We start from the raw sequence: 20,691 nt of genomic DNA, 5'->3' as shown, positions 1-20,691 counted from the left end.
ATGTTAATCAAGTTTTCCTTTAGCAGAAATTATATATTTGGTCTAAAACGAATAACCATATCTAAGTAGTCTCACTTTTTGCATAGCCTACTGTTACATTTCTTTTACTTGTGGTTTCAGCCATAATGGAGGACTGTATTATCATATATCTTGTCATTAAACTTATTCAAAGGTTTTCTGGGTGATCAAGAGTTATCTGTCAAAGCTATTTCTCAAATCCATTTTAGAACCATTGTAACTACGTTTTTAAATAATTTTTCATTAAACTAATGCTTCCTCTGTACCAGGTTAACACTAATCGTCTTGGAATGTGAAACTTGGTAAAAATAAATCCTCTTTATTCTACAGCAAACTGTGTTAAATCTTTCCAATGTGGTTATTGCTTGCCTTCCTTCATTATAAGAAGCATTGGACATTTCCAAATAAATGCAAGAAAAATGATAGGCTACTATATCTATACTTATGTCTATAAGTATATCTATAACTATAATGTTTCATGGTGGTGAAATGCTACATATTTATTTACTGAATAGGTATTTTGTATAGTCTGATTAACATAGCAGTATTTCCAATTCTTTTTTCTGAGATGTCTTACACATAACACAGATTTTGAATTTAGCTCAAACCCAACCGTTTTAATAAATAACAGTGATATAGATAAATAGCATTTCCATCTGAAAGGTGAATACAATGTGAATACAATGAAAATCTTGAGTTATTTTCAACATTTCATTTATCATTCTCAAAATAGAACAACAGCATACAGTACTTGTTTAACTGTTAACCAGACGGGAGGTATCAACATCACTTCTTTCATTAAATTCAGTTTTCCAGGTGATGATTTTCCACAATTCAAAATTGTTATCATTGGTAGTGGCATAACCAGTTCTTTTGGCATCTTCTAAATGGGGAATAATGTAGCATTAATTGGTTATACTAAAAATAAAAGCCTGGCTCTCTAAGTCTGCTTAAATCATATATTATGTTTTACTATAAACTATTTTGTACATTATTTGGATCATAAAGGAAAGTTGATTGTATTTGCATATGTACATGTCATATTTGCATCTATGATTGACTAGCAAGGCAAAGTTTAATTTCATTAAAGATCATAAATATCCAATTTTAGGCAGGAATGTTCAAATAAGACTAGTTTAGCTACCAGAAAAATAAAATGAATAATCATAAATCAGTATACAAAAATCCCTTATTTTGTTCTGGCATTCCCTGAATGCCAGAGATAGACAGCATAAATTAGTATAGCAATAAGTAAATTTAGGATTTGGATTTGCCTCAATTCAATGTCATTCAGATGTAGGAATATTCCTATATATTGACAGCAGAGTTGGGAAACAAGAGTAAACAGACATTAGAATATGATTCCTGTTCATTTCACTGACATTTAGAGCTGAGATGGACAATAAACTAAGTGAAAATATGGGTAGGCCAAATATGGTGTTCAAATCTAGACTTAAATTGTGGTTAAATAAGAACTTGTTAATTATAGTTTATAGCTTAGGTTTTGTGATGGGTTTAATTCATACTTGAATCAAACTAAAACCAATGGTTTAATTCAGTGGTTCCCAAACTTGGCAACTTTAAGACTTGTGTACTTCAACTCCCAGAATTCTCCAGCCAGCTCTGCTCTGCTGGCTGGAGAATTCTGGGAGTTGAAGTCCACAAGTCTTAAAGTTGCCAAGTTTGGGAACCACTGGTTTAATTGATTAGTACACTCTTCTGGCCCCGAAGAGATGGAAGACAAGAATGGCTACCTGATATATATTACTCTTATCTCTTCTATCATATTCACACACATCAGTCATGAAAAGACTTAAATACCATAAGAACACAATGTAAGAAAATTCTGTTCGGTTACTCCAGTGGCCCATCTGGCTCAGTATTCTGTTTCACATGGAAAGCAACCAAATGTTTTCAAGAAACTCACAAACAGGTATCATGGTTGCTGTTTTATATTTTTGCTTCATAACAGACATCAAAATTAAGGAAACAGCAAGTGATGTACATCTCCCTTAATTGAACGCAACTCTTGATAAACACAGGAAAAACCATGTAGTTGTCTCGGCAACAATACAGATAGGTTTGGCAGGTTGCAATCTGAGTCAGTCACTGGGACCAAAGATTTATTGTACAGGCTCGTTCTGGGAGCTTGAAAGCTAGGAAGACTTTATTTTCATTCACATCACCTGTTTTTACCAAGGCCATCTTCCCAGATTGCTTTTTGACTTGCCAACAATTTTGGCACTCTCCCTATAATAACCATGTCTAACTATTTAATTTTTGAACCTCAAATAAGATCAACTGCTATCAATGCCTGTAAGTAACAACCAGCATCCAGAATGAATTTGCTCTGTTTCTGTATTAATCATCTAAACTGGTGGCATCATCATATCTGATGACAATAGATCCCATTTAATTATTATTATTATATGAGGTAATTATATGAGATGATATTTATTTAATTATTATATGAGGTAATAATAATTATGAGGTAATAATTACCTCAATTATTATTACCTCATATAAAGGAAGTCATTACAGGGACAGGGAAGTATTCCCTACAATACATTGTTTATAGTGATCGTCTTCTTGATCAGGCCACCATGTTTTACTTTTATAGTGAAACACAGTAGCCTGAAAATTCTGCTTCATCACTTACTTTTTGAAAAGCAAGGTTTCAACTGACTGTAAATGCAGATGCAGCAGTCATCAAACTGAAAAAAAATTAGCAAACTGGAGCTGATCACATCTGCCATATTGTTTGAGTTTGAGTTTCATTTTATTTATATGCCGCCCTATTCCCTGCGGGACTCAGGGCGGCGCACAAACCCAAGGGGGGGAGAGGGGAGAAACACAAAAAACTACAAAATACAGAGCATTTAAAAACAACCAACAGCCATACGATTCGAGAGGGGAAGGGAACTCATCAACCCCAGGTTGTTTAGGGTGCTACAATGGATTAAGTACTTTCACTATACATAGCATGAGACTTGGCTTTGTGCACATGGCTGCCATCTCTCTTGTTCCCATTTCAACTGAGCATTCTGAATCCGTACCTGATCATGTTTCAGCAAAGCAATATATGAGTACAAAGGTAAGTCACGAACAGTTGCAGCACTCTTTGCAATGGCAAGAGATGTACATCCAATGGCCAAACTGCCCATAACTACAGGTTCAGGGAGTTCTGCTGGGACTATTGGCTTTTCTATCACAGACATTTTTTTGCCTAAAAGGACAGGGGGAAAAGGGATGTAGTCAGTTTCTGCTTAATGTTATCAAGACCACAATAAATAAAATGATACTTTTCGTCCTAAAGCTTTGATAGTCAAACAAATGAAGAAAGGAATCTTCAGGTTTCTCAATCTACAATTTAACTGGAATCACAGGCACTTCATCCAGAAATAGGAATTTGAAGAAATATAATTCTAAGTGCATTTTAAACTTTTCCTACCTATCCATCTAGCTTTCTAACATTATTTTTATATCATCTTAAAGTTTTAATGGTAGATATTGCAAACTCTTTGCTGAAATATTATTTCTCAGACAAAAATGTTCTGTTATTTTCTCTTTACTGACTTTTTCATCATGTTCATTTTTTAAACTTCATACAGATTTTCAAAATAATATTTATGTTTAAAAAGTCAGACTCCAAGGTACACTTGGAAAATTATGTAGCTCCCATTTAGGTACCTTAACAATAGCTGAATTTTGTAGCACAGAACATAGCAACCATCATTTCACACTGTGACATTTATGTCCTCAAATGTTAAAGAAAAGCCTGCATCGTTTGAAAATCTGACACGTGGGTGCTATGGAAAATCTGACTTTTGATCCAAACATTTAACAGCTTCTTTAAGCAGTAGAACATAAACATTTTCAAGAACACTGAGATGTACTTGATACGTTGATTTGAAGCACACCACAAATTGATCCTCTTTATAAAGCTCATTTAATGAAAATTATAGATGAATTGTCATGATATGAAGCAACAAGTCTGAACAGGACATATTCTCCATAGATTCTCAACAATCAATTAAATATTCCATAAAATGCCAAATTCTATTTTTGTTACATTCAAATATCTTTTCTTTTTCATGGAGACTATTAAGAATCTAAAAACTAAATATTTCCTCAGAGATTTAGAAAGAGTTTTAAAAATACGCATTTGCTAACATTATTTCCTCATCGTCAGATATGGTATTCACTGGTGTCTGCAGTAAATTAAGAATATATCAAAATACACAAGGCACAAAACAGGGGGGAGCCAATTTTTGAACTACTGGATCCTAAACTGCTTCCTTTTGCAGGGAATGTACAAGGATGCTGACTGTGGTCATGAAATAAAACAAAAAAATCTTCCATTTGGTAGAAAAGCTGCCAAAAATACTAAAGAACAGATATATAACATTGACAGCAGCGATAAATATTGTCAAATCTACAGTTTTCCGACATAAGCACATGTATATGAAAGGCATTAAATGATACACCTCAGTGAAAATACCTTGCACTGAAAGAACAAATCATTGTACCAAATACAGTGAAACCAGATTACTGACTGAGAACACTAACAATGAAACTAAAGCTTAAATATTGAGGACACAAAATGCAATGGCAGGAATCATGGAAAGCCCTCATGCTTAGTATAATTAAATGGACTCAAAAAAATAGACCTATAGAAGCAGGGGTGAGCTTCTCGCCCCGTTCCAACCGGTTCAGTTGGAACGGGGCTGGCGGCGTCCTCGTGCACGCGTGCAGTGCGCGCACGCGTACTAGCGTCTGTGCGATGCTCCAGCTTCTCCTGGAGGATCGCGCAGGTGCTGTATGCATCCTGCGCATGCATGGAAGCGCAGATCTCGTCAAAACCGGGGACCGCCGCGAACCGGTTGAAACCCACCCCTGTATAGAAGACAAGTTGCTAGTTACCATCATTCATGATGCAAGCAGGAGTTTTCAAGAACTAAAAAATTGAGTTACTAGAGAACAATCCAGGGAAAATTTGTGTCCAGCAGGTCATGAAGAACCAGAAGTAACTGAACGATTGTATAAGACCATTTCATTTATTCGAATTTCATTTTCTAACCTGCTTTGTTTGGTTTCTTTTTTCCAGGAGGTACGGTAGCCAGTGGAGAAGCAGGGGCCATCGTTTCCTGATTTTCTTTTTCTTTTTCAGGTTCCCTTTTTTCTTTGTCTTGTTCATATTTCTTTGTAAAATAATTACTGTGATAAAAGGAAATAGCATGACTAATCACCTTTTTAGATTTTGCAAATGCAAAGTCTAGAGTGTCATAAGCTGGAAGTGCTCTGGCACACAAAAACATTTATTTTGAACCTGAATTTGAATGTGTGTTGCTCAAGATATTGTTGTTAGTTTTAAGTTTGCCTTTCCTTAGGGCCAAGCAGTCCTGCAAAATGCTAAAACAAACAATTAAAATAAAACAAATGGGGAAGTATTGTGAATGATAAACATTGCAATTTTTAGCTTTATAAATATTTACACCTTTGTATGTACACATTTGTTGCATGTCTGTCACCTTTTGGAAGTTAAACTTTCCTACTATGATGCTTCTTAATCCTTGTGATTATACACACCTATTTGAGGAACCCAAATTCATACATTCTTTATGTACATCAAACAATCCCAAAATGTTTCTTCCAGATTATTGCCTAGAATGGGTGCACAAAATCCATAATTTTGTTCCTATTTTATCTCTGTTCAATGCTTTTTACCTTCTGAACTAAAAATGATTTAAAACCATCATACTTATATGGTTACCTTCTTCTTCTTGGAGTTCTCTAATATTTGGATGGTAGGTATCAGTGTTTTGAGATACCACTCTTAATACACCATCCATTATCATGTGCTTCAGTATTGAAAATCATCTTCTTTTGAAATTGTAGTCCTTCTAATGATTAGTATCTGGTATCTTCCAGATGTTAGGGGCAAAACATCCTACATTCCTTGTTCACTGGTGCATGCTGCTTGAACATTTGCTCTATTTTGAGCAAACACACACTGGACTGCATCCTCGAAGAAGTTTCAAGGAGAGTTGTGAAAATGATATAATATCATTAAAGTACATTTCATAAAATGAAGGTAGCTTATTAATTTCCTTTCCATGCTGTTACTGGAAAAGTGTAGGATAGTGTAGGGAAGAAATATATTTCTGCGACTGCAATGCCAACTACCCCAATCTATCATCCACATAATTAAAGGGGAAACATTATTGTTCTGTGCCACTTCAGAGATTCCTTCAGTTGGATCTTCACTGGCACAACTGTCCCCTTGGAAGAGGAAGAATATATAGGGTAGAAATCATTCAAAGAAGGTATTTAGTTAATTCGGCATTTAAAATTATTCCATTTAGGAACTGATTTAAAGATAATTAGTAATTTAACAATTCCTCAAATCTATATCTTTGATGTTGATTTTAGCCGATTTATTTATTGTAAGGAAACCTGTGATTATTAGGTAAAATCTTGGTCTCTTTAAATTTGAAATGGAAGGGAAACTGAGCTTAGTATTTACACATACAAATAAAGGGTAAAGTTAAAAAAAAGATATGCAACAATAGATACAAATCAAATAAATACTACTTGATTGATCAATTTGCATTCCAAGAAGCTGTATTGTTACCTATATCTTACAGCTGTGTCTTACGTCAATCTTACACTAGTACTACAAAATGCAAAAAAGTTATGATCAGTCTATTAATTAAATATATTGTGAACAGTCTAAAACAATAAGTGTAACCTTTATTGCCGCATTGTTTATTAACCAGTACAAAACTATAGCAACCTTATCTCAGTTCCTATATAAAAAGGAATAATTCTATTTTTTTAATTATCTTTAACTGAATGTGTGCCTGTATGTGTTTTTATAACCAGTTTGTGAATAGTAAATATATAGGATTCTGTTGTGACTCAGCAGAAGTTTGCTGTGAATTGAGTCAGGATGCAGGAATAACAATGCAGCTGGGGCTCGTTAGCGTCATCTTCTGGAGATAAAAGGACTGATGGTGCCACGCCCTGATTGCAGAAGTCAACATTCATCGTTTGTTCGTGGTTCGTCGTTCGTTTATGGAGAATTCAGTTCCGTTCCTGTTTGAGTTGTGAGACACTTGGATAAGTGATTTTGCTTCTTGAAAACCTGGTGCTGTAAGAGTTTTGTTTCTGCATTCTGCTGCGTAACCCTTGTTGACAGAGACTTTATCTATGTTTATTTTGGGCTCGCAGCCAGCGTGAACCAGGACTGATAAAGTTATTTCCTTTTAAGTCTGTCTGACTGTCGTCTGTTAACGAGCGAAGAAGGGGGGGAGTCAGAACAGGATTCCATACTGTATTCATTTTTTAATTGGAGAAGGAAACAACTAGGTAGAGTCTGTTTTTGGCTTTTTGTGATATAATAAAGAATAATGTAGATTTTAAAAATTACTTTGTACTTCTTGTCCTGCCTTCAGGCCGTTTGGAGTGTAGGTTGATGCCTTCTTCTTTGTGGCAGCCCCACAAATATTGGAACACGGCTATCATGTTAGCCCTTGATCTTCTTTTAATTAAACTAGACATACCCAATTCCTGCAACCATTCTTCACATCTTTTAGCTTTTAGTCCCTAATCATCTTTGTTGCTCTTCTCTGCACTCTTTCTCAAGAGTCTCAACATCTTTTTTATATCATGGCGATCAAAAAGGGATGCAATATTCCTAGTGTAGTCTTAGCAAGGCATTATAACATGATATTAACACTTCACGTGATCTTGGATCTGTTAATCAACCTAGGACTGTGTTGGCTGTTTGGCTGACTCAGCAAACTGCATGGCACAGAAGAGACAGAACCTTGTAATGAAAGAGGAAGGATGGATAACAAGTTTGTTTATAATTACTGTAGAGAAGATTGGAAGTTGTGTGTTCAATTTTCTTTTCTTTTTCTACTTAAATAACTTTTTAGCAATAGCAATAGCAGTAGACTTATATACCGCTTCATAGGCCTTGCAGGCCTCTCTAAGCGGTTTACAGAGAGTCAGCATATTGCCCCCAACAATCTGGGTCCTCATTTTACCCACCTCGGAAGGATGGAAGGCTGAGTCAACCCTGAGCCGGTGAGATTTGAACCGCTGACCTGCTGATCTAGCAGTAGCCTGCAGTGCTGCATTTAACCACTGCGCCACCTTGGCTCTTTTTACACTTTTACACTTTTACACTTTTCTGTTGTCTTTTTCATTTCTTTCTAACTTTTCATTATATATTTTCATATTTATCATTTATTTATGTAATTTTTAAAATAAAATTTATACAGGGGGAGACTGGCTGTTTTGATCTCTATTTCTCATTAGCAAGTCCAATGACAGATAATGGGAGCTATATTACCAAATCCATGGAGAGCATTGGTTTGTATTCTCTTGCGTTACTACAGCCCCTGAAATCTAGTCACTCATATTGCTGCCATCCTCCCTCCTTCTTCTTGGTACCTATTATTTTATTCATTCAGTATTGCTATTAATGGATGGAACCTTTTAGATAACGAGCACTTATGATAGCAGGATTTACTGCCTAGTGGAAAACTAACTTATGTAACAAAATGCCCTAATAAGTATTAAAGAACACTGCTTCTAGTTTGCAAGTGTATTGTGTGCAAATGCTGAATTACAACATAATTGAATTTTAAATAAAAATTAAAAAACTTCCTAGCAAACAAAATAAATATGAGGCACTTACCCTAATAACTCATCAATGCTTTGTTGGTCACTAGGTTGAAGGCCTCTGAGCATTTCATTCAGTGATTCATTTATCCATTCAATTGCCGTATTCAAAGATTCGGATCTTTCCTTTTCATCTGCATCAATTGCTTCTGCTGAAGCACTTTCAAAAATTTCAGCATGACATGAGATCATGCTAGAACAAATAATCTATGCAACAATACTTAAAGATGTTTATTACTGAAATTTCACATAGAAAACATGACATTGAAATTACTTTTTACTAAAAGCTTTTTTTTATTGATGTAAGGTTTTTTCCCCCAAACACTTCCACTAACAAATATCATAAACTTATACCACTTCAAGTATTTATCCAAGGTAATCCATAGATTCTAATTGTTCAGTAAAATTTTATTCAAAGCTTCTTATTTCACTTGTACTTATTCTATATAGTTTTAATGTAGTTCTTTTTAACACAAACAGTTTTTATGTGAAATATTGATTCATCAATACTCTGAGAATATATTTTATAATGTTCCCCTAATACATATTTTGAACAAAACTTAATGCCATTTTTCAAGAAGTGAAAGAAAAATTAAAGAGAGTAATCTTAATCCTTCTAACTAATTGATATGTTCAGCGTAATGAACTATGTAATGCATATGTAATGAATGAAATATATTTTCAAATGAAAATTTGAAAATGACTAATTTTTGTAATTGCCCCAGAATATTAGAGGGCGTTATAAAATAACATAAAAGGACATTTTCCCAGTTGTAAAATGAGAGAATAGTATTTGAACTTGGCCCTAAATTAATCAAACTACAGGAAATCAAAACTTTAGGCACAGAAATCACACACAAGAAGAATGTATTTAAACTGCATTTAAAAAAAAAATAACAATCATACAAAGGTGGTAGGAGTCAGATGGAAGTAAGATCAGGATCATACTGAACAGGAAGGTAATAGTCCGACCTGCTATATCGTTTCCTCATCCAATTGATAATCAAGCTAGGTCAGAAGTTTTCATTATAATGAATGACTTGGGTTAAGATTGTGTCTGAGCCCCTTTGCTTTTTGATTCTGTCTTCCAGTCAGTTGTATTGCTTTTTTTTCACATGTTTTCATGTTAATGATTTAATTACAAGCTGCATAGAGTTCTGGTGGAGTTGGTCACCCTTGAAATTGTTTAAACAAATAAGAGAATTAACTGCAACACAATTCATACCTTATCACAGTCTCTAACTCGGCAAAAGACTTCAACTTCTAATGTTGGTCGGCCAGTTCCATCCAGCACACTTTTAGCAACTAATTTGCATATCACTGGAGGTTTTGATAATTCAGAGAAGAAGTTTGCCTAGAAGACCAGTAATTAGTGCAATTAGTGCAATTAGTTTCAAAGGCTTTCAAAGATACAATTGCAATTTATTTTGTACCTTAAATTTATTAGGTGGTTCATTTAGTTACTAATTCTTGTAGCCATAGACTGGGAAGAAAAAAATCTTGAATAGTGTATGATCTGCTTCAACCCTAGTTGAAGCAGATTATCTGGACTCTTTTCAGGCGTGGCACGACAAAACCGCGCTGGTCAAAATCACGGCGATAAAATCGCGGCGCTAAAGCCACAACGTCATCACCGTGCGTCATCACCGCCGCGACAACAGCCCGGCAACATAAGGGTGCTTTAAAACGGCGCCGCGGCAGAAAGCCGACTTCATTTAAGGTAAGCGTTAGGATTAGGTTTAGGGGTTTGTTTTAGGGTTAGGTTTAGGGTTAGGTTTAGGGTTAGGTTTAGCGTTAGGGTTAGGTTTAGGGTTAGGTTTAGGGTTAGGTTTAGGGTTAGGTTTAGGGTTAGGTTTAGGGTTAGGGTTAGGTTTAGGGTTAGGTTTAGGGTTAGGTTTAGGGTTAGGTTTAGGATACTGAGTGCTTGGGAATGCGCGATTTTGCCCTCCGCGATTATGTCATCGCGGTAGGGTCGCGTTTTTCCTTAGCGCTTAGAACGGCGCGAATTAGTCTTCGCGCTTATGTCTCCGCACAGAAGGGCTTCGCGGATTTGTGGTGGAACCCTTTTCAGTCAGTATGTGGCAGATTCTGCTGTGAAGTACAGCCTATCTAATATACTCAAGCTGCGTTTCTATGTTTGGTTAGTATGCGTAACCTTGTTTCTACCTGCTAATTCCTTCAGACTGATTCCTTGTGATGAACAATCATAGCATCATATTCTGAACATCTTTCAGGTATGTATCTGAGATCCTACCAGATAGCAACATTTAAGGTATGGAACTTGTTAGGACAGATAGATATCCTCAAGCAAAAGTGATCCTGCAAGTGACTTTGACCCATGCAATTTAGAATTTTAAAGGTAATAGTCAGCACTTTGAACTGTATCCAGACAACTGGAAGCTAATGTAACCCATACATCAGCCGTGTAGCAAAGGCAAAATATGAAGAATCCAGAACCAGCTGCTGCATGTTGGACAAACTGGAGCAGATCGTTTTCAAGGACAGACCAATGTAGATCACACCGCATTAATCTAACTAAAAGATAGCTAAAATGTGAGTGTCAGTGAGCAAGGTCTCCCAGTCTAGGAAAGGTCACAACCTGAACGGAGGAGCCCTCCTCCAGCTGCAGCTGATATCGCCTGCTGTACCAGGAGTTGTGAACTCAGGAGCACCCCCAAATTATGCACCAACTCTGTCTGATGGCGTATTATCCCACTGGGTATCAAGGATGACAAGACACCAAAGCCCATATCCCACTAGAGTGGGAAATCCAAATCCATTCAACTTGTGAGAAAACTGTTTGGTGAAGTGGTTAAGGCAGCAGGCTAGGAACCGGGAAACTAGTCCCATCTTAGGGCCAAAAACAAATGTGTGACCTTAGGCCAGTCACTCTGTCAGTCCTAGAAAGCAGACAATGGCAAACTACTTCCAAAATCTTGCCAAGAAAAATGAAAGGTCTTGTCCAGACAGTTGCCAGCAATCACCTTTGACTGGAAGGCACAAAAACTAAAAATATGCCTTTGATCCAGTCAAAGCATTTTTGCTCCCCATCCAGGCTCTGGACACTGGATATGCACCTGAACAGCATCACCTTCCTGGAACAGGAGTGGAGATTTATAAATTGTTGATGATACTCCACTCATAATATCAAATAGCCTTATCCAATGGCCTCCTTAAATAAGAGAAGGAACAAGGGGAAAACCAGAGACCTGACATCCCCTGAAAAAAAGATTCCTGAGTGGACCCCCCCCCCAATTACCAACTAGAACTAGCCATGGAGGAAGCAGAATCACTTTAAAGCAGTGCCCCCCCCCCCATTTCTAACCTTACCCCAAAAAATAAGCTCATTTGTAAGCTTATCTCCAGCCACTGAGACAGCAGTTCTACGATCAAGAGTTCAAATCCAAATCACCACAATCCTTACCAGTTTGGTCTCCCACATCTATTTTCCTGCCATTCTGTCTTCAGTCCTGCTCTAAACCATCCCACCACTGAAGATAGATCATAGTGTCCAGGTCTAAGTGCAGGGATATACTGGTGACAGAGCAGTCTTTGCCTATCAAGAGGGGGGAGGAGCCAACGTTGCAATGATACGGATGTGCGGTCTCGATGCTCTGAGTCCACAGCCGATACATTTGCCGCTGGGTGATCCAATTGGACCTAAACCATCCTGAAGAGACAGTGAACAGGAGGAATACGTCTTGCTGACCTCAGGGACATCGCAAACTCCCTGATCGATGCAAGAGAACTTCTTCAAGCCGGCAACAAAAATCCAGCCAAGGCTGACAAAGTCGGGGCGGCTCCAAAATGGAAGGATACGGAAAGAGAAAGTGTTTCCAGCTGGTGAGGAACTTTCACTGTTTTAAAAAGAGACTGCCTATAAAAAACTTAAAATTAATTTAAATTGGAGAACAGAAGAATCAAGCAGCGGAATTAAATTTGGAATGATTTTGGACAGTGGTTATCTTACTTTTTAAATGCTATCTTCATGGATGGAATTTATGCAAGCCTTTTAAAACAAATGGATTAAGTTTTCTTTTTCTATTTTATCTTTTATTATTCTCGGTAACCTATGGTCTAAAATTTTCCTCTTTCATTACTGTGGGTGTTCTTCTAACCCATTTAAAAATTGGACTCTTTTTTCTAACTTCAAATACAAAAAAATTACAAAAAGAAATAAGGAAATTTGCAACAATAATACTGCTACAGGCTGGAAGGTTTGTGTATTGGAAATGGAACACTTTTTTTCTTCTTCACTGATTGTTTTGGCTTGGCACTACAAGGTCTCACTGCTTGGTTATAGAGAGTGATAAGAAGGGAAGCATACAGATGTCCCTTTGAAGTATATCTTTAACCAGAGAAAAGTGAAAACAAAACATTTTTGTGAATTTTATTAACCTTCCAAGCTAGAGCAGCTGTGTTTGTTAGCTGGAGAGAATGGCACAATTTCAAAAGCAAACAGAAATCTTAAGCTTGCAAAAGATATTTTCAGAAATACAGAGATTATCAAATACATATGAGAGGATAGAGAAGAAGCTGGAATACTTAGAGCACATAACAATAAAATATGATGAAAAAACTGAGGATGCTTATCAAATGCAAGATAGGGTGATTGAAACTCAAAAAAACAAAGTGGAAAGTGAATATAAAGAGATTAAACCTGCTGATATTGATGGTAATTGGTTTGTTCCTGAAAATGGAAAGATTGGAATACTGAAAGAGGATGTAAATGGAGAGGAATTCTATTCCAGAGGGCAGAATATAGAAGAGGAAAAAATTAAAGAATTTATGGACTCAAAGAAAGAAATTCTACTAGCAAAAGTATTGACAACACTGCTGACAATCAAAGACAAGCTGAATAAGGAAACAGAAAGAGGGCATCAAGATTATATGAGAGATTTTACAAGCAAGGAGTTGCTAAGAGAAGTCCATACAAAGCTGATCAAGAAGATGATTAGAGGATTGGTACCACAAATGGCAGAAATTGTTTTGTTATTGGAAAGATACAGGTTGATAGATGGAAGAATATAATTTAAACTAGTTAAACTTAGTGAAATTTATTGATAATAGATATAGCTTAAATAAATAACTGATAATGTTACTAACGTATACAATGTGTAGTGTTATGATGAGTATAATTGGATATGAATATTGAATGGTACCCATGTAAGGAAGATTAGAAATCCCTTTGGATTATATATAAAGGTTAATTAAAAAAAAGAACCAAGTTAGATATAGTTAAAGTTTTGATTATTAGGGAGAAAATGTTATGATACAAGATATAGTCAAATAAATGAGGGATAAGAATAACAACATATATATATAGATAGATAGATAGATAGATAGATAGATAGATAGATAGATAGATAGATAGAGATAGATAGATAGATAGATAGATAGATAGATAGATAGATAGATAGATAGATAGATAGATAGATAGATAGATAGATATGGGTATAACATAAGGAAACTGGAGGTAAATTTTAAACAGTGATTTGGAAAGGAGGATAAGAAAACTTTGTTATTAAATATTATGAATGTTTAGCTAGAATAGGATTTAGTGTTAGTGAGGATTTTAGAAATAGTAATTGAAAGGCCAGCATGTGGTTATGTATTAAATTTTGGTCTATTTTATGATGAAGGACGCTTAAACAATTATAGTCAAATGAAAATGGAGATATGGTGATGGTGACATGTATCAATATTTGAGTTAAAATTCTTGAGTTGATGTGAATTATGTTTTTTGACTGTGGAAGAGATGCAAAAAAGTCTTTTTGTAACCAACTGATACACTTTCTACAGCACGTAAAGAAGGATGTTGTGTTTGTTTTAAATTAAAACATTTTTTTAAAAAAGAAGTTATTACAAAATAAGACATTATTGCAGAGAAAGGTGCCTTGTAATACAAGGAGATGGTCTGGCAATGTTGCTCGGGTTGAAGAAAACAGGAGGAGAGGCCAGCCACTGTTGGTGCAGGACTGTGGTGGAAGAGAAGCTGAAGTACATGGCAGGCACAGGGGGTAGAGGAGAAAGAAATGTGGAGATGTGCAGAGCTGAAAGAAGGGAGATCTGGAGAAAGGATTTATTTTTGCTTTGTTTAAGATAGCAGACAAATAATTTGTTTTAATGGTGATTGGCTCCTAATGTCACTCGAGAGCTGTCAAATTATTACTCTCTTGTTTTCTTTTCTCCCAAACTGTTTAATGATGTAGGAAACCAGGTTGCTCTGGGCAGCCAGTAGATTACACACTGGATTCAGATTTTAACTGCTAATATTTTCTTTAGGATATGGTTTCTTTTTCTTGCTCTTTTTTATTCCTGTCCTTTTTCTTTCCAATTGGTGTTTCTTTAGCTGCTTCTTTACCTTCAATTCTTTTGGACCTAATAGCTCTTTTCCTTCTATTGATTTCTTTTTTTTATTTCAACATCACTATAGTAATTGCTAGTTCTTTTTCACTAGACTTAAGAATGCGCTCTAAGTCTTTTCAGAAAAGTGTCTCAGAACTGGGGGGAAAAGCTTGTTCACTTAAGGTACTTACACCTGAGATTTTTTTTAACTTCTTAATCCTTCTTTTTGGAGGCTGTGGAAAAACTCAAAAGATGTGCCTGGATGATACAAACTACCTGTGAGATGTCAAGGCACAGCTTATCATGGTAGTGTATTATATAACTGTATGGCTCCAGAAAGCTTCCTAAAAAGACCATAGGGTACCATTTGGATTGGAAGTCCAGGGTCTGAAAGAGAACCACAATCTTGGATAAAGATATGTAAGATTAGTATTGTTTAACCATGATCATCAATGAGTTAGCTTCTTTCGTTAGGTTCTGCTTCTTTTGATGTTGGAAAGAAAGGAAAGAAATTGGAGTGTTGAGGTGACCCACATGGGAATCCAGGTGATCTGGTAGCTCTTGTGACATATGCTACCATAGATACATTTTCCTCTTTTCAGTTCTGGAGAACACGTTTCTTTAAAAGAAAAAAGATCAGAGAAAATAAGATAGCAGAACATTTGGTTATCTTGAGGTTCAGCATTACTGGACTGAAATACAGCAATGGTAGAATCAGGCAATCTTCATAGCATGGTTTGCAAAGCAGTTTTTACCCTGTGGCTGTATCCTCTCTAGTTTTCAATTAGTAGAAGACATTATGATATAATAAAAGAGTCTTGAGTAATGTGTAAATTGGTAGAAAAGTGCTCTTTGGTATACAATTGTGGTATGTCAATCATAATTTTGTTTTCATTGGTGAGATGCAGAAACAAAGCAGCATTTCCCAGCATGTAGATAAATATGCTCAAGTAAGAGCAGCCATTGAAAAATATCTAGATGTCTACAGGGAATACTTGCTATTTGTTTTGATGCTTGTTATCCACCCAAAATTAGTTTATTACTATATAAAAGATGATTCTAATATATTTCTTCCTTAATGATGCACATAGAGCAGCAGTTTATTCTGGTATGGGTTTCCTTTCTCAATTTAACAACATTGGTTACTGTGGGAGAATGCATGCAGATACACAGAGGAAAAGAGAGAGAGAATGAAGGATAATAGATAATGTGTACAAAAAAAAAGAATTCATATCTTAGCTTGGAGAGGTAAGAGAGGAACAGTTGACAGATTTTTTTTCTTGCAATAAGAATGAAGATGTTCAATGTATAATCCTGCCTTATTACACTACAGTGAAAGAAGATGCTACAGTAAAAAAGAAAGAAAGTTTACAGGAGGTAAACTGTAACCCAAACAAAAGATGTAATCTTCACCCCATCCCAAGTTTGAAGACCTAGAAGGAGGATACCAAACTGGCAACGCTGAAAAATCTAGATTGGCCTTCATTCGCAATCTACATTGATTTTTTTTTAAAGGTAGAATACTGTTCATTGCCAGATTTCTGGAAATTCTTTAAATAAAAGTATTAAAATTATATATGTTTTAAAGAAAATTGAAAAGATACGGAACTAGTTCCCAAACTCTACAACTCCAAACCTATCAAGTAACTGCTTAATTAAGGTTTTATTAGAAAAAAAAAAGGAACTCAGTGTAATTAAAGCTGTCATGTATAGGCATTCCTGGGGAAATGGGGTGGGTGTGTGAGCTGACAAAATCCATATAATGATGCAAATATCACAAGTTGCATATCATGTCAGATGTTGGAATACTATGCAACAGTGGCATTTGCATTATGAAATCACAATACACATGTCATTTTGATATAAACCCAGTTTGTTATGGATGGCACAATATGTTTAGAACTGAATGTTGTATTTATAAAGTTAACATTAACTTGATTTTTATTCCAGTATGCTTCTGCAAAGACCATCTATGGTAACCTATCAGTTTTTCTACCTCTGAACTCAAAGATGTGCTATTGTTAACAAATACTTCATGCCAGTCTTCTTAAACTAGCAATTGTATTTACTTTCTAGAATCAATTTATAGGTAAGTCACTTATTATCTATTGTAACAAAACTATTATGTCTTCTACAGTAGTCCAAAGACATAAGGAGGGCACCAGATTAAGAAAACTAAAGACTTCACATTTGCTATAGTTTAGGCTGCCTTCAAATAGAGAACATCAAGATGACTCTCTACTTGACTCTCTATTACATCTAAGCTTACATTATAATAAATGTATTATGTCTTGCCACCTTTTTGGCTTGCCTTAGCTACATTGAGTAAACAGGAATTGTTTTGGGATGCATGTAAAATATATAACATAATGTGTATAAATAAAAAACGTCCTTTATTTTTTCATCAACTTGCATGCAGCTCCTAGATCGTGGGTTGGACATGCCTGCCTTAAATCATAAAAGTTTAAAAAAACCAATGAGTTATTTCATTTCCAGCGCTAAGAATTCCATAAAATCCAGGCTGTTAGCTAATTCACTAGTACAGTGTTTCTCTCCTCAGCAAATTTAAGTGGTATGGACTTCAAACTCCCAGTCAGCAGCATTCCACCTGGGGAATTCTGGCAGTTCGCAGTCCCTAACTCTTAAAGTTGCTGAGGTTGAGAAACAGATTTCAGTTACATGTAGTCCTTCAGTTATGACCACAATTGAGGCCCAAAATGTATGTTGCAAAGTGAAAAAAAATGTGTTAAGCGAGTTTGCCCCATTTTACGACTTTTCTTGCCACAGACAGTGAATCATTGCATTTGTTTAGTAACACAGTTGTTAAGTGAATCCGGATTCCCCATTGACTTTGCTTGTCAGAAAGTCACAAAAGCTGATCACATGATGATACTTGGGCACTGCAGCTGTCAAAAATATGAACCAGTTGGCAAGCATCTGAATTTTGATCACATGACTACGGGGATGCTGCAATGGTCATAAGTCATAAAATGGTCATAAAAACGGTCACTGTTTCCAGAGCCATTGTAACTTTGAACAATCACTAAATCAGTGTTTCTCAACCTTGGCAACTTGAAGATGTCCGGACTTCAACTCCCAGAATTCCCCAGCCAGCGAATGCTGGCTGGGGAATTCTGGGAGTTGAAGTCCGGACATCTTCAAGTTGCCAAGGTTGAGAAACACTGCACTAAATGAACTGTTGTAAATCGGGGGAACCACCTGTGCATGGTCAGTTCCAAAAACCCCTTCTGCCAGAGCTAGTGCCTCCACTTAGTGCGCCTGCGCAGTTTGATCCGCGCCGCTGGTCCAGTTTTAGTTTACCAGATACCCGTAGAGATCCCCGGGACGCTGGTAGAACATGGTGTTGAGCACTTCCTCCAAGCGCTGCGGCACTTCGTTGCTCCGGTAATACTCCGCAGCCTGGTGTTTGAGATCCATGATAGAAAACCGTCGATCCGCCTCCGCTGACCGTTCCCTCCCCGTGTAAGTTTCCCGGCGCGCCATGATCCCCGCGACCGTCGCTAGGAAACGGGAACGCTCTCCTGCCTGGCCCCGAGATTTCCAAAGTCTCGCGAAACCTTTTCCTCGGTCGGCGAAGCCAGCCGCGTAACTTCAGCCTCAGCGTCCCTCTATGGCAGTGTTTTTCAACCTTGGCAACTTGAAGATGTCCGGACTTCAACTCCCAGAATTCCCCAGCCAGCATTCGCTGGCTGGGGAATTCTGGGAGTTGAAGTCCGGACATCTTCAAGTTGCCAAGGTTGAAAAACACTGCTCTTTGGGGCTGAGAGCGAGCTAGGTTGGAGAGACGTGACCGGCACTGCACAGCAATAGGATCCGTTGACATCTGTAGAAAAAATAAAGCGTAGCTGGGAGAAAGAATGACTGCACCACAAGGGACTCCCAACAGCTGCTTTGGGTGGTCCCTAGTCTTCAGGGAGGGTGTCTCTCCTGCCTTTATGCCCGGATAGAGAGAGGGAGCTATTTTCACACCTCCTGCTTGTCCTTAATGAACATAATCATGGTTTATTCACGTCTGGATTGGCGTGACACATATACTAACCACCTGGTTTGGATACACACTGGCCGTCCAGTCCCTCCTTAAAAACCTTCAGTGATGAAGCAGCCACAAGTTTTGAAGACATTCTGCTCACTGCTAGGAAGTTTCTCCTTAATTTCAGGTTAAAGTTGCGAACAATTAACCAGTGGAACAGATTACCTTTAGAAGTTGTGGGTGCTTCATCACTGGATGGTTTTTTTTAAAGAAGAGACGGGACAGCCACTTATCTAAAAAGGTCCTGCTTGAGTATGGGGTTGGACTAGAAGACCTCCAAGGTCCCTTTCAGCTCTATTCTGAATTGGAAATTGAGGCTGTCCCTGCTGCTGGGGACAGTTTCTCACCATGCATTGTGACTGGTCATTTTCAACCAAAATGGCTAAGAGAAAAGACTAGACTTGGTGAGGATTTGCATCATATAAACCAGATCATGGTTTATAATCTGGTTTTCTTGATGGGGACTTTTTTACTTTTTATTTGCAAACAACATTGAATGTTAGAGTTTCAATGGGGAAGAACTCTGCTTAAAAATATGAAGACAAGAATCTGGGAGAGACAATTGTAGAAAATGTTACAAAATGTTTGTAGGGTAGTGAAAAGTTGTTTAGATGATTCATGAGCCAAATAGCTTACACTGAATTAATGTGTTTCATTCTGGAAATGTGATAAAATTGCTGAATATTCTGATTCATAATTTTGCATAAATCAAGTGTTTCTATCACTTAACTGGAAGGTAGAAAAAGGGTTTGAATATTGTTGAAATCTGAAACTTTGGATATGTTGCTAAGAGCATCAAGGGTTTACAGCAACATTCTAGTTGAAATACAGCTTATCATTATTCAGTCATTGGGTGGGGGGAGGAATCAGCATTTCCATCTATTAAAATTGTGAAAGTGTCATAAAGCACCTGTGTGAAAAAAGAAGTATAAAGGGACTTGACAAGATACAGGAAACACATTTTTCTTCTCTAAATGGCAGCCTATTATTTTGTCTCTTAAGGAATCATGTTTGCCATTGTGTCTCCAGGTGCTGTGTTATCAGCTCTAGGTTATGTAATGGTTCTTCAAAAACTTTCAATGACAGTGTAGTGGCCCACACAAAGAAAAAAGTTGGGATTACGCCCTTAAGCAATAAAGCATATTCTATAAACCAGAGTGTCAAAAACCCTCTGGTTTTTAAGTGATATGTCAAACAAGTCAGCTTCTCTGCTTTCCCAGTGTGGAACTCTGCTTTCCTGCCCCAAATGGGAAGATAGTGAGTAAGAGATACTAGATGCTGCTTCAATAGGTCTTTCCTCGTGCTTATTCTTTTGATAGCAAACAGGAGAAGTGAGCTGGAAAAGGCAAGGAATGAGATATATTAAGGAATAGTTCTAACAAGACTCACTCATCTATAATGTTTCATTTTAAACCTCTCTCCCTTCTATTTAGTTTTCTGGCTCCAACACTAACAAGTTCGAAGTTTAGAATATTCCTTTCTTGCTGAGTTCTTTAAATTCCTCTGTTGTTGTTCTGGTTGTTCTTCTGGTTCTGGTTCTGGTTCTGCTGCTGCTTCTCCTCCTCCTCCTCCTTCTCCTC

General features: G+C 36.8%; 1 protein-coding gene across 4 annotated transcripts in view; it reads right to left on the bottom strand.

Moving 5' to 3' along the window:
• ENO4 (enolase 4) overlaps positions 1–18,587 on the bottom strand; it is a 29,261-nt gene extending 10,674 nt beyond the window's left edge. For 3 of the 4 annotated variants that reach the window (XM_014057524.2, XM_014057526.2, XM_014057525.2), the window contains exons 1-6: positions 18,382–18,587; positions 9,938–10,066; positions 8,729–8,919; positions 5,099–5,235; positions 3,075–3,244; positions 770–901 (exon numbers count right to left, since the gene is read on the bottom strand). In XM_014057524.2, coding sequence (XP_013912999.2) covers positions 770–901; positions 3,075–3,244; positions 5,099–5,235; positions 8,729–8,919; positions 9,938–10,066; positions 18,382–18,564 — 942 coding nt within the window. In that variant the 5' untranslated portion in view covers positions 18,565–18,587. The remainder of the gene's footprint in view (positions 1–769; positions 902–3,074; positions 3,245–5,098; positions 5,236–8,728; positions 8,920–9,937; positions 10,067–18,381) is intronic. The other variant, XM_087725871.1, reaches the window with a different exon arrangement.
• Positions 18,588–20,691: the final 2,104 nt, after the last annotated feature.

Source organism: Thamnophis sirtalis, unplaced genomic scaffold (assembly GCF_051295495.1).
Source record: "Thamnophis sirtalis isolate CommonGarterSnake01/CBP01778 unplaced genomic scaffold, rThaSir2_p1.2 scaffold_11, whole genome shotgun sequence".
In the NCBI taxonomy this organism is placed as follows: domain Eukaryota; kingdom Metazoa; phylum Chordata; class Lepidosauria; order Squamata; family Natricidae; genus Thamnophis; species Thamnophis sirtalis.
The sequence above is the reverse complement of the archived record's forward strand: the minus strand, read 5'-3'. Positions and strand labels throughout refer to the sequence as shown.